The sequence below is a fragment of the Osmerus mordax genome, chromosome 15 (genome assembly GCF_038355195.1).
Source record: "Osmerus mordax isolate fOsmMor3 chromosome 15, fOsmMor3.pri, whole genome shotgun sequence".
Taxonomy (NCBI): domain Eukaryota; kingdom Metazoa; phylum Chordata; class Actinopteri; order Osmeriformes; family Osmeridae; genus Osmerus; species Osmerus mordax.
Window position 1 is genome coordinate 2,040,366 of NC_090064.1, and position 15,026 is coordinate 2,055,391.

Genomic DNA, 15,026 nt, shown 5'->3' on the forward strand with positions numbered 1-15,026 from the left:
GCACACACAGTAAGCTGTTGATGATCATCACATGGACTTACCATTATCATGGTCTCTTACTAGTTAGCTTAGTAAACATTCACTTCATGAATAGATTAACCACGTTGTACTCTGGTTGATGGTGCCTTGACATTGTGTATTATCTCATCCAATTTCTTATCAACTCCCAGATTGTTTCACAGTTACAATAATTAAATACATCTATCCTCTCACACAAACTTGTTTGGAGGCATTCATTTCTCAATAAATATAAATAGTTGTTAAGATAATTTCTTTATCAAGTAATGCACAGAGTCGTCGGATTCAAAGAAAGTACAATAGTTTAATGCTTGCCAGCAAGGACACAAGTTTGATCGTGGCTACAAAGTTGTCTGGTTCACAAGTCTTAATGTAAGACCATTTAAACATATTGGTGAGAAGTCCCCTCTCCTGAATATCAGCTGTCAATGTGATCAATCCCAGAGATAGAGTGCGCATGCACGTGGAAACTTACAGAGTTCTCTGACCCTAGGCCTGACCATATGATTCACTCAACACATATTGCAACTGTCTGCAAAGGTGTGCCACAAGGCTCTGTATTAGGTCCACTGTTATTTACTGTTTATATAAATAATTTTGGCCAAAATGTGTTGGACGCTAATTTTTATGCTGATTACACTGATATATATTGCTGTGCGTCAACTCTTGTGCAGGCAATTGATCTTTTGCTAAATGCTTTTAATGTTGTTCAAAATACAGTTTTTCAACTGGAACTCCGGAGACCCCGGAGAGCCGGAGAGCTGCAGTTTCAGGGCCGCAGTTCTAGGACCCTTGTTTTATCTGGCAGCGCCACCTAGCGAATTGGATGAAGACAAGCAGTGTCACTAGATCGCAACAAGATATTTGAATGGTTTGCGAGGCAAGAAACAAGGAAAACTCTGGCATGTGATGATGTTTGATGACATAATTATATAGAAAGGTATAATATTAGAAAATATGTTCTAATAATATAGAAAGGTATAATATTTGAAAATATGTTCTAATAATAAATAAAATTAATTAAAATACACATAAAATTTGAAACAGATGTCAAGATCCAGTGTAATTTGATCAAATGAAGTAAAGCAAATTAAGGAAGATAAAATAGTCTAAAGAAAAGGTGGAACATATATCAATGTGATAAAATGAAGTAAGCAAATTAAGGAAGATAAAATAGCCTAAAGAAAAGGTGGAAAATATATCAATGTGGACAGGTGTGATGCCTGGAGTGACTTTAAAACGTTTTCTGGGACTATAGAGAACCAATGAACACCCTGCAACATGAGCCTTAAGGATTGGGGCACATTTACAGATACTCTGAACTCATTCTAGAGTTGCTTTGATGGGCTTAACTTTACCAAAGTGCCAAAGTCAACAAAGCATTATGTCCTGAGAACATCAGGAATAACAAGCTCCTGGAGACCTGCTACAAACAACTGGCCCTGTCTTCAGTGAACTGTTCAACTGGTCCTTGGAGGAACACACAGTTCCAGTTCTGTGGAAGACCTCTGCCATATGTCTTGTTCCAAAGAGCAGACCCAGACTTCCCAATGACTTCCGACCTTTAGCTCTTACATCAGTGGTGATGAAGAGTTTTGAATGTCTCATACTTTTGCAACTACAAGAGACAGTCCAGAACCTGACAGATCAACTCCAGTTTGCCTACATGAAGAGTAGAAGTCTAGATGATGCTGCCCTTACATTGCTGCATCATGTACTCCCATCTGGAAAAACTAAAAGCACATGCTAGGCTTGTGTTTGTGGAATATCTCTAGTGCCTTTCCATCTACTAAACATGAGTAAATCCTTGATTCATACTGCAGATAATTAAATTCCACACACACACACAGGGTTCTGTCTTCTCCCCGGTCAAAATACTTATGCAATGTACGTATTCTGTGATTCATTTCATTATTTTATTCTATGCTCTATTATACATAAACATCAAAGTTATCTGAGGAAATATAAGTTCAACTCTAATCAGTTATACTTTATTTAATTTCATGTCATCATCACAAAAAAACGTTTTCTTTGTGTGATGTGGGATGGATGGGGCTGCGGAGGATCCACCGCTTCCTTCTCTTCTGCAGCTGGTGGTGATCCTCTATGGTGGATGGATGGGCTGTATGACCATGCTTCCTTTGGTGTGGATGGACATGCTAGGATGAACTGTTTTGTATTGGACATCACTCAAAACATTGACCACATGTCAGTGGATCAGATCATCTTTCATATACCTGTAAATACTGCACATGCCTGTGTGCATGCTACATTTTGTATGTGTCTGACACCACAAAGTTCTGGAAAAGTGAAGTTTTATTCTATTCTATTCGCTATGGCTTTTGCAGTCACTCAATCTCAACCACAAATGTGTAATGTTAGAGAGGCAAGACACAAGGTTGACTCTCAGGGCAGATTCAAGATATACATTGTTCGACAATTGTTCAAAATAAACAATGACAATCAGGGAGTCATTGGCTGAGCGGTGAGGGAATCGGGCTAGTAATCCGAAGGTTGCCAGTTCGATTCCCGGTCAAGCCAACTGACGTTGTGTCCTTGGGCAAGGCACTTCACCCTACTTGCCTCGGGGGAATGTCCCTGTACTTACTGTAAGTCGCTCTGGATAAGAGCATCTGATAAATGACTAAATGTAAATGTAAATGTACATCATTGGAAAGCTACGATTCTTGTGCTTGTGCTTCCATTGAAATAAACCATTTCAAGTCGCAACAGCAAGTATAGTCAACGTCTTTGTCCGGTGACCAATATATAACAAAGCCAGAGGAAAAAGTTGTTCATTCTTCCTTCGCCAATTATTTTATACTTACTTCAGCGAGAGTTCCGTTCCATTAAGGTGGATTATTCTAGTTCTAGCTAAGTAAGCAAGGTAACTTATACTTCTGAACTAGCCTGCTCTGTGTCAGGCTAAAAGTCAAGCTAAATTAAGATGTGTTGCAAATAATTTCAAACAGGCGGAACAACAGTTCCGTCGAGTGAATTCCAGCGCGTAAAGCACTTTTGTCAGTTTTCGGAAACATAAGTGCAGACTTTTTTTTCTCACAATGTGACCCAGCATGAATTAATTTACGTGTTTATTTCATCTCCAAAGAATGTATTAATTTAAATAAACAAGTTAAGAAATAATGTTACTTTAACTTTTTTCAAAAGCCATTGGTTAATTGACACAAAATAAGGCCTAAACTAAGCAGAGCGTCTAGACAAGTTACAATCAATTATGGTGTCAATTATGGTAATTATCTGTTTTTCGACAACCCTGTGGATGAAGGTGCTCAGATTATACAAAGAGTGTTTATCCCACCAGACCCAAGGGTCTTCAGAGACAGAAGTAATGCACTGTGCTTCCCTGACCAGTATCTGTGGAACAGGTAAAGGTTCAGCAGGCCCAGCATAGTTTATATATAGCGGGTGAAATAAGTATTGAACACGTCACCATTTTTCTCAGTAAATATATTTCCAAAGGTGCTGTTGACATGACATTTTCACCAGATGTTGGTAACAACCCAAGTAATCCATACATACAAAATAATCTAAACAAATACGTTCAGCAATTAAGTTATGTGTAATAATGTGAAATGACACAGCAAAAAAGTATTGAACACATGAAGAAAGCGAGGTGCTGTCAGAAAAATTGAAGATGTAAGCCAAGACAACAATTGAAATCTATCAGTAATTAAAAAGCAATCCAGACCCTTGTCAGTGCAAATTAATATCTGCTGGTTCAGTCCCAACTGATGGCCTACATAAAGGTTTCATTGCCAAGGTGTCACACAAGACACATCTCATGATGGGTAAAAGCAAAGAGCTGTCTCAAGACCTTCGCAACCTTATTGTTGCAAAACATAACGATGGCATTTGTTACAGGTGCATTTCTAAGGTGCTCCTTGCAAGATTTCTGACAGAGGAGTGAAAAGAATAATCAGAAGAGTTGTCCAAGAGCCAAGGACCACTTGTGGACATGTGCGCAGATGGCACTAGGAATCTGGGGGGGACATGTCCCCCCCAGATTCCTAGTGACCCGATCCGTCCCCACCAGTCCCCCTACGTAAGGCGACAAGCTTCAGTTAATAGGTGCGTTCGACTTCTTGCAGCGCCGGTGTCGTCTGCAGCCGCCTGCAGCCCGGCTGACTTGAAGCAGCCAATGGAATTCTCAGCTTCAAGGCAGCCGGTTGCAGCCGACTGTCGGCGCCGCCGGTGCTGTATGAAGTCGAACAGACCTATTAACTGCACGGCTGATTAGGCGATGTTAGCGTGTATTAGCGTGTGTAACGTTGGCCACACAAAAGTACTACAACACTTTTGAGAAAAAAAGTGTATTATGCTTATTTAAAGTATTTTTGGAGCCGGCATTTGTGCTTTTAGGCTTGGCGTCTTCCTGGTTGTCATGGAGATGACGTTAGTAGCCCTGTTCGTTTGGCTCGCTCCCTTTCATTAACCTATTGGTTGCAATCAACCATGACACAAAAAAAGCAAAATGGCAATGCTGTGTGCCATATTCACCAAGACAGACTTGACAAACTGGACAGACAGCCCAGCAATATCTTCAGGGAAATTAAAGGAGGAGAGATGTTTTTGGGACCTATTGAGTCTGCTCCTAGAGGGTAAATTTGTTTGGCTGCAGATTGAATTCTTTTTTTTCTTTTGATCAATTTTGTTTATTATTGGAAAAATATTACAAAGAAAAGTCATACTTGCAGAGGGAATTCCGAATATTTAATTTAAAGTGTAAATTTAATTTCACGTCATGCTATGTAGGCTATACTTATTTTTATTTATGTAAATCTATTGTTTAAGTGTTTATACGTTATACCGTTTACATACACAATGTTATATTTGTAATAATTTACATCCTGCTGAGATCAGCAAATGTTTAAATAAAACATTTGCAGAGGGCATGAAGTTTTGGTGCGTGATTGACATACTAATGTTTATTGCATATATATATATATATATATTACACAAAATAACTAATTGGAATGGAATCATTTGCTGACAGCTTGGTCCCCCCCAGTTCAATAATTCCATCTGCACCCCTGCTTGTGGAGAGCTTCAAAAAGACCTGGAATAAGCAGGTACTGTTGTCTCAAAGAAAATAGTAAGTAATGCACTCCGCCTGTATGCACGCTCACCACGAAAGACTCCATTGATGGGAAAAAAAAGCATGTTGAAGCTTGTTTAAAGTTTGCTGCACAACATTTGGAAAAAAACAGTGAAATACTGGGAGAATATAGTGTGGTCAGATGAGAGCAAAATTGAACTGTTTGGATTAGGATTGCAAAGGGGCGGAAAGTTTCCGGTAAATTTCCGTAAAGTTTCCACGGGAATTTTGGCTCGGAATTTGGGGAATTCTGGCTAAGAGCGGTATTGCAGACAGATAGAGATTTCAATCTGGCAACGGCTCGCAACATATTGAAATATGGAGCTGTCATTTTTGGAGCTGTGAACTTTATTGAATATTGAATTATGAACTGAACTAGTTCATTAAAAAAAAAAAAAAACTAAGAACTGAACTAGTTTATGTAGAAAGTGAACTACCCCAACACTGTTTGTCATTACCTATCATATTGATTACTTGGTAAACTGAAGCCATGTTCATTTTAATACCAAGTTTATTTGTATATAGTAGAATAACCTTTTACAGCAGTGAGAGTAGGATGTATGTATGTCCACACAAAAGTTGTATTATAAATGTTTGCATGCATGTCTGCTTATGACAAGGTAAATACAGTTAAATTACCCCAAAATGTCCAGTTTATTCCTGTTAATTCCCGTTTATTCCTGTGAAAAGTTTCCAACTTTGAATATTCCCGGAATTTTGCAACCCTAGTTTGGATGCCATAATACACACCATGTTTGATGAGAAATGGCACTGCACATCACCCTAAAAACACCATACCAACAGTGTAGTTTGGAGGTGGAACTTCATGGTGTGGAGCTGCTTTTCAGCAAATGGTACTGGCAAACTTCCTAATTGAAGGAAGGATGAATGTTGTATGTGCCAACCTATTTTCAGGTGTTATTTTACTATTGGTAATTACAGATGGTCTCAGATCTTACTCATAACACAATTGGTCACTTGTTCTGGGGGTTTCAGATTTCACTCGCACCTTAGCTTTGGTGCATTTGACCTTGCTTAAATTGGAGATGTACATTTTGCTTCTGGGTGACAATAATCAGTGTTTCTCTTAAAACGGGTTCTGTAACCCACAATTACGATGAGGCTGCTCACACAATGAGGCTTGTTGTAAATCCTCCCTACATTAGGGCTTGTGCTGACCATGTGCAGGCGGCTACAGATAAGATTTTGGGCGTAGGGCCAAAAAACTGTTAATCTTGACTTCACACTCAGGCTCTATCTTCTATCGTTTAGTGGTAATAATAATCGGTCAACAGCTTAACATATGGTTTCCAGTAATATAAAAACAATACAAAAAGGGGTGATTCGAAAGTTTCATCTTTATTAAGATAAATCCATAATCATAACCCATCTTCATCATTTTAACAGTATGGTGTCAATTTCCACGTCAGTTGCTCCCTACCTCATTGCCATGCATGCTGTAGCGAAGCCAGGGAGCGCTTCCCCATGTACATCCAATTCTCCAAAGTCAAACCTATTTTCATGTGAATAAATCGTGAAATCAATCACCTGACTGTGTTGACTGAACTTTAGTTATGAAATGTTTTGAGAAGTTGGTAAAAAGAGAATTTATGCAAAGGACCCAGTGTTTCATCGACCCCCTTTAATTTGCATGTAGGGCTAAGCGGGATGTAGAGGATGCAATAGTAAGGCTAAAACATTGTTGTATGTTTTGTTGATCCTATGTTTATACGTTTTTATAAAACTTTTAAATTGTAGGTAATGTTAGTAGGAATACATTGAATTACTTTAGAAGTTTGATGTTTGTTTGGGTTGTATGGATTGTTTGTTTCTTATGTTGATGCTGCAACCAAATTGCTCAATAGACTGAACTGAATGGTGACATCTGCTTTCTTCTAAAGTAACGTATTTTGACAGATGTTTTCCTATGTGGAGAGGTGTAGACCAATGGGTATCTTACCTCAGCTCAACAAAGACTACACACAAACGTTTTGTTAAAGTGTAGCTTGGCGTGTTGCAACTCGACACGGGGTGACTTGGAAGTGCCAACCAATGAAAATATTCTAAGATATAAACAACGTTAACAATATCAATTTTAGTAAAAACGAAGAACTTCAAAGGATAAGAAGGGATAAAAATAACATTGTGGGGATGTCAGTTCCTGTATCTCGAACACGTTGGGGACTTAATCCTCACCCAAAAAAGTACCGTAATCTTCGGACTATAAACCGCGCCTTTTTTCCCCATTTTTCGACCCTGCAGTTTATATAACGGTGCGGCTAATCTATGGATTTTTACAGCTAACGGCCACTAACATCAGTAAAATTTTGCTTAAAAAATATATAAATATTCAAAGATGTGCACACCTTTTCAAGGTTTTTCAAAAATAGCCAAAGTTAAGTGGTTAAATGATTGTGACGCTATTAACTAATTTAGCTGGGGAACCCCTAGCACTCCTTCAAGGACCACTGGTTGAAAACCACTGCTGTAGATCACTGCCGGTATGTGCGCTGGGAGCGCACCGTTTAAGTTTGAAAGTTGAAAAGTTTGTGTCTGAAAAGCTATGTGATACAGTACAGTTTACACAGCACAGTATATGTTCTGTAGCTACTATTGCACTAAATGGTAACACTCAGTGTGCGAAATACCCGTTAATATTCGGGGGGGTCCCCATCTCTCGATTGTTGCGCAATACCGATCTAAATTTGCTCAATATCCAGTAGGCAGGGACGGATTGGGAGTAAAAATAGTCCTTGGACTGTGATCCAGACCGGCCCACCAGAACCGGCCCCGTATACGCCACCAAAGTGCCCTGCTAATGCATGCACATTCTGGGTTTGATGTGATGCTAGTAGGGAGTTCTACAGTTAATGCCGCTACTGGCAGTAGGTATAAAATTACAGTAACTATTTTATGGATGCAAGCCAAGACAATCAGTCTATAGCCTACATCAGGGGTTCTCAAACTTTTCAGCCCACGACCCCTAAAATAATGGTGCCAGTGACTTGCGACCCCCGCATCCACGGAGGTGGTTTACGTATACGTGGGAGTAAAAATAGGCCCTGCATCTGATCCAGACCGGCCCACCAGAACCGGCCCCCGTATACTCCACTACAGCTAACCTGTTAATGCATGCAATGCTTGATGTGATGCTACTTCGGGAGTTCGATAGTAAATGCGAGCGCGCATAGCGCACAAGCCAAAATTTGGGGCCTTTTTTTTCCCGCGAAATATTTTTTGAGCTTTAGTGTAAAATAAACAGCTGTTTTTCAATTGGTAAAACCTTATCTAGTGAAGGTGATGTATTTTTGTCTCTTAATTTTTCAGCCCCACCCTTACGTTTCTTAGCCTGGTTTTCCATCATTATTCTTCTCTCGGTGCTCCCGATGGCCAGTCCGCTACTGCGGGGTTGTGCCGCGGTGGTGGATTTTCAAGTCATATTATTTTAAATTCTCGTGCTATCAAGGGGTGCTGCAGCACCCTCATCGCCCCTAGTTCCCACGGCCATGGGTATTCCCTCTCCACTGAAATCCAAAACTCAGCCAGTGTCTTGGCTGAGAACGCTGTCTTTAACGTTCGGTCGCTTGACAGTTCAACTAATGCGTCCTCCTGCTTGGATGTCAGATGGTTTGCAGTACTTACAGTGAATGGAAAATCAAAAGGCTGATGGCTTTTTTATTTGCATGCATTAATTTAACTACAATTTTTTACTTTTGGCTAAAATATGCTATTTCTAATTGTTTTACAATGTTCCTTGATTTCTGGAAATCATCTCTCGACCCCCCCTCGTTGTCTCGCGACCCCCACTTTGAGAACCACTGGCCTACATGACAACACACACACGCACACACTTAACCATTTTTGATAATACGATATGCTATTATTCTAGTATTCTACTATTATTGGGTGTGCTTTGCCTTCGGCAAGGGCACAACCTTTGTTCTCTCACATATATATTATTATTAGTGTGTTTGCTGCAAGCAAAAACACTATTGTTATTCTGCATACTTATTAGTTTTGTTGGAATGCTGCTTCAGCATTCCAAGTATTGTTCTTTTAATCTTTATTCAACTTATTGTGAGAATGCTGTTCAGCATAGCCAACATCAATTTTGAATTTTGAATTATGACAGATGTTAATTATTTGAATTATGACAGTTTGAAATACATTAAAATGTTTGCTCCTTCTTGATTTTTATGAATGAGCAGCAAGCAGCAAGCAGAGTGGCTGTTCTTTTTCTGATATTCAACTAAATTGTCAAACAAATTCCTCGTTCATATAGTTTAACTTACAGAAACAAGTTATACCTTAACATGTAGGAACAATTGTCCTCTTTCAGCCAATGTAACTACTAAAGAGCTCACACTTACAGATTTTCAGCTATGAGCCTTGAAGCGAGAGCAGCCTTTCAAATTCTCTCACTAACTTCAATGGAGAGGTGAGTAAAATCCGTCAGAGAAAGCAAAAAGAACAAGATTTTGAAACTGCCGGTAGAGTCGTATTTCTGACCGCACAGAAATATAAAGGACATCTCTGGTTTCGGCAGAGTCTTGGGTCTCGGAAAATATCCTTATTTTTTGGATTGGACGTATAGTTTTGGGTCTAGGTCAACTTGTTTGAGGTGTGGATGCTAGGTAAATGTTTCTCTCTGCCTAGCTCGTTAGCCATCACAGCTGCGCCATCACCGTGGCAACCAAACAAACACGCACCAGGAAAGCAAAAAAGAACACGTTTTCGAAACTGCAGGTAGAGTCGTATTTCTGACTACACAGACATATAATCAGAATCAGAATCAGAATGGGATTTATTCGCCATGAAAGTTTGCACAGACAAGGAATTTGCTTTGGCAGGAAGGTGCATACAATAAACATATACCAAAAAATTTTAGATGTGGACTAACTATACTAAGGGTACATAAACTAGCAGTACTAAGTGGGATTACAATAGAATTAAATATACAATTAAATAAAATATAAGTTGCCGTAAATTACAATATAAAAATACAAAAATACAAATATTACAAAAAATACAAATGTACAAGATACCATGTTGTAATGCAGTGCAAAAAGCAGTGTGTTTTAAGCAAGAAGTCATTAGAGTCAGTGTGGTCCCTTGGCCTTGTTGAAGAGGCCAACAGCGGAAAGGAAGAAACTGTTTTTGTGGCGTGAGGTATTGGTCCTGATGGACCGCAATTGGTCCTGATGGTCCTGATGGACCGCAAAGAATATATCTGGTTTAGGCAGAGTCTTGGGTCTCCTTATAATATCCTTATTTTTTGGATTGGATTTACAGTTTTGCGTCTCGGTTAACTTGTGTGAGGTGTGGATTCTAGCTACATTTCTGTTATTCTCTCGTATAATCGAGCTAGCGCGATGGCTCTCCATAACTAAAAACGGTTCGACTTTTTTTCCACAATCGACCAAATTGGCCAAACAAGATATGTACATTGAGCTTAAAGTGTACATAATCTAGCTAGATCGTTTTTATTTTAGCAAGTTTCACAGAAATCTGCAAAAATCGAGGCTCAAGACTGTCATAGCTGACCGCCACGAACAGCCAAAAACCGGGGCTGGGGCATGTGTTTGCTGCAGCTGGCGTTAATCCTACGAACAAACGCTTCGTAACTGGAAAGTTTTTACTTTTAACACTTTCCTGCCTGAATATGCAGACTTTTTCAAATAATATACCTGAACTGTTTATACCATTTTGAAGACAAGATTTAGGGCTTTCTAATGATGTAAATATTTATATGATCATGTTAGGCAAATCATCCTTTATCAAGACGATTTCACGGAGCCATTCTGACAAAAATCTTCTCCATCTGCATTACTTTTTTAGAAAACCTCATTTTAAACCACTTTCACTACAAGATAGAGGATAAGTTAGAGCGTATGAAATGTGCGTACTTTTGTCGTGAATTCAGAACAGCAGACAGATTTCAGATAGACTATTTTGTTTAAAAGTTATGACCACTGAAGTGATGAGTGGGATAACGCAATTCCAAGCTAGCGCGATGGCTCTCCATAACTAAAGACGGTTCTACTTTTTTCCACAATCGACCAAATTGGCCAAACAAGGTATGTACATTGAGTTTAAAGTGTACATAATCTAGCTAGAATTTTTTTCTTTAACCTGTTTTTTGTCCGGGCCCGCCGGCGGGCCCGAAACACTGCCCCCTCCTCCCCCAGTTACTACGCACTAAATGTTAAGAAATTTATTTTTTCGACTACTACACATGTTATACATCATTGGAAAGCTACGATTCTTGTGCTTGTAGATATGTAAACCATTTCAAGATCGAGTCACAACAACAAGTTTAGTCAACGTCTTTGTCCAGTCACCACTTTGGTGTTGTTTACAAAGCCAAAGGTCTCTACTTACCCTCAAAGGTTCCATGTCGTCCTGGGGCCTGTTGCACAAAACTAGGATAAGGGATTAAGCCAGGATATCTTGGTGATCCTGGCTCAATTGATCCGTAATCCGGTTGCACTAAAGATGGATAGGGGGCAGGAGGATATGTTATGGTATAAATTACCATGGAGATTTATTCTGTGGAGCTAGCCTGCTCCAGACCAGGCTAAATTCCAGGATCTATTTAATCTCATCCCTAATGTCAGTCAGCAGTCACCACAAATGGAAACCAATAGTTATTTCACTGCTCACTATACATTGTTATCACATATAACTAGACCCACTGTCATTATTTAAACGTTTGTGATCATTAATTTCAATGATTTTGGATAAAAAATGATTTTTAGATGATGTTGCTATCATTAGATAATTTACAGTTTCCCATAGACTATAAGGCTATATATAAAATGATAGAATATTAGGGCCACAGAGGGGAAAAAAACACAAGTCATAATATTGTAACCAGTTGTTTTAAAGGAGGACAGTTGTTAAAATGACAGATGTGGGGCATTTCGTGAAATTGTACTTCAGTATGGTTTCATAAACAAAGACATGCTGATGTGCCAGAATATTAAGTATCACATTGTCATAAGTATCAAAACTGTAAAAACAATATGTAGCTTTTCTGCAGAAAGAACCAGCCTCATAAATTTATGACTTTATCCTTTTTCTTCAGTGTGGCCCTAGTACTCTGTCATATAAACAAATACACATTCCATATGAATATAAAAACACAATGTGTAACATTATGTTCCTTTATTGAATAAGGACAAAACAAAGCAGGTAAACCATCAGCTCCTTTCGAAACTGAAGTCACAGTGACTCTACAAGATGGAAAGCACAGAATCCAAGCATATTATACAAAATGATACATACACATTCAAAGGTCTGTATATAACACACCCTGCATGTCTGCACACTAAAATAAATGCAGGACAAATCCATACACATCAACTGAACAGACAAATGAATGGATGCAGTAGCCTCCCTGCAGCCTTGTATTACACACAGTATACCGCACAAACATCATAAGAGGCCAAATTCGTAAAAAAACGAACCCAAAAAAACCCAAATTCCTCTGCCACCGCAGGACATATTTAACCAAAATTGAAAGCACACATACTAACTAAAATAATTCAACACATATTGGTCCCTCAGCAGCCGACCACTGTCGTCATCAGGGAAGATTGCCGGATTGTCCCAGTCCATGGCTGGTGGCACTCTGGGGGCCCTCTCCTTCCTCAGGCAGGCCACATTGTGGAGGACAGCACAAGCCACAGTAATATCACATGCCCTAACAGGGCTGACCCTTAATTTGTGAAGGCAGTGAAAGCGTGCCTTCAGGAGGCCAAAGGTCATTTCAACTCTGGCCCTGGTCCTGGCATGGGCATGGTTGTAGGCCTGCTGTGCTTCCTGGGGGTCTGTGAAAGGTGTCAGGAGAAAAGGCTGGCAGCCATACCCCCTGTCTCCCAGCAACACACCAGAGAATTCACCTGTCAACACAAAATCTCATCATTACTACCTCATAAACACAGTGATATTCTTGACACAGCCATGATGGTTATAAATAGGGGTTGTGTGGCTTACCTTGTGATAGGCACTGATAGATTTCAGAGGCCCGAAAGATTCTGGAGTCATGGACTGAGCCAGGCCATTTTGCCACAACATTGCTGATCACACAGTCAGCATTGCAGACCATCTGAAATCATAAGATGAGGAATATTACACCAATCAATGCACATCACTGGCAATGCAGAGTGTTCGTCAATGGACAATATCAAAAAGTTATGTTCACCTGAACATTAATGCTGTGAAAGGATTTCCTATTCACAAAATCGGCCTCATGGGCACCTGAGGGGGCTTTTATCCTTATGTGTGTGCAGTCCACTGCACCAATGACATTGGGGAAACCTGTCACACAAAGTAATGAGTATCCTACTATGTGTTAACAGTTGTCCTGTAATTTGTAGATCCTCTTACCTGCAATCCTATAGAACTCCTCTTTGATGTCACAGAGTCTTCTGTGGCCAGGGAAGGAGATGAAGACATCTGCTAATGCTTTGATAGCCAGACACACACTCCTTATTGTGCGGCAAATTGTGGCCTTGTTCAGCTGTTCTGCATCCCCCACTGAGTACAGGAAGGCTCCACTAGCAAAAAAGCGCAAGGCCACACAAACCATTTGCTCCACACTCAGTGCATGGCTCCGTGCAGTGCGGTGCTTAATCCTGGGACCCAGTAGTCTGCATAGATACCTGATGCCATCTGCAGAAAACCTGTATCTTTCATATAGATGGTCATCAGGGAAGGCCAGTGGGTCCAACCGGTCCCTGAAGACCCTTTCTCGCCTGAAGGCTCTCCTCAGCACAAGTGCTTCTTCATCCACCACATCTCGCACGAATGGGCATGCCATTGTCAGAGCAGAAAGGAACACACAATTTTGGGCCTTCATATAGGCTAGTGGCCACACCTGGTGCTGGGGGGGTGGGCAAAAGAGGGCGATGCCTTATAACGATGACTTGGTTGTACTGATTGCTGGGAAAATAAAAAAAACCTTAGAAAGATGCCACCGTCCTGTGTGCTCACAATAAGAGCTCATATGTCATGGCTCACTTGACTTTACGAGAATATACCTAATTTTTATTTTCAGCTGTGTCATCTTCTTGGAGCTGGGGGAGGAAAGAAAAATAATGATTAATACATTTGTGTTACAGTTAGCATACAGTGTACATTGAAGGCATATCTCACCTCCCTCTCAAGTTTTTTTATTTCAAGGTCCAGTTTCCTAATTGTCCTCTTTTTTATTTCGGACTCCAGTGCAAGATTTTCCATCTTTTTCTTCTTGTACTGAATGTCTATGTCTGCCAGTTCTATTTGGCGCCGGAGGTGGTTGCCATACAACTTTCTGATAGCTTGTGAGCTCTGTGAACACAATACAATTAGCGCAGCTGGAATTTGGCAGGATGTGGTGTCCTTTTATTAATACGCACTATGTTGCCAGGCTGGTTTTCCCACTGTATAGCATCTGGGTCCTGTAAAAGAAATTAGATTTTTTGATTTTGATGAGGACTCCTCACCATTGTAGAGTAAATAGTACTTTCACAGTCTTAACATGATACCTCATGCCTTCTGGAATCCAGAGAGATGGTCTCCTCCTCATCATCGTCTCCATCATGTGCTGTTGCTGCTGCACTGGGGCCTTCACCCTATCACATTTAATCGGATTCATATTGAAGCTAGTAGACAAGACATGCCAGGCCTACAGTATGCCTTTGATGGAGTACTCACTGGATCAGCATCGTCTGGTGCTTGTGCTGGTGGCTCTAACAGGAACACAGTGCTGCCAGACACTGCAAGGCAATAGGTAAACCAAAGTCAGACAGTCCAAATTGATTCAATATGAATGTGGTTGTATCCCATGTAGAGATGGAAGGACATACCTTGAATGAAGCGGGTGGCATCTTGGGAGGAACCTATGCTC

General features: G+C 40.1%; 1 protein-coding gene across 1 annotated transcript; it reads right to left on the reverse strand.

The window, feature by feature from the left end:
* Window positions 1–12,263: 12,263 nt before the first annotated feature.
* LOC136957910 (putative nuclease HARBI1) lies at window positions 12,264–15,026 on the reverse strand. Its single transcript, XM_067252128.1, has 11 exons — window positions 14,986–15,026; window positions 14,834–14,895; window positions 14,665–14,751; window positions 14,536–14,577; window positions 14,294–14,467; window positions 14,192–14,214; window positions 13,801–13,845; window positions 13,526–13,695; window positions 13,341–13,456; window positions 13,133–13,244; window positions 12,264–13,038 (listed from the first exon to the last, which is right to left on the reverse strand). The coding sequence occupies exons 5-11, from the start codon at window positions 14,375–14,377 to the stop codon at window positions 12,668–12,670; spliced, it is 921 nt and encodes a 306-aa protein (XP_067108229.1). The 5' UTR covers window positions 14,378–14,467; window positions 14,536–14,577; window positions 14,665–14,751; window positions 14,834–14,895; window positions 14,986–15,026; the 3' UTR covers window positions 12,264–12,667.

What these genes read in the sequence shown, in the direction of transcription:
- LOC136957910 (XM_067252128.1), bottom strand. Translation starts at nt 14,377, where the DNA reads ATGGAAAATCTTGCACTGGAGTCCGAAATAAAAAAGAGGACAATTAGG. An exon ending in CAAGAAGATGACACAGCTGA is followed by an intron (nt 13,846 to 14,191) that starts AAATAAAAATTA and finishes GGCCTTCCCTGA; the next exon opens with TGACCATCTATATGAAAGAT. An exon ending in TTCACAGCATTAATGTTCAG is followed by an intron (nt 13,245 to 13,340) that starts GTGAACATAACT and finishes TTATGATTTCAG; the next exon opens with ATGGTCTGCAATGCTGACTG.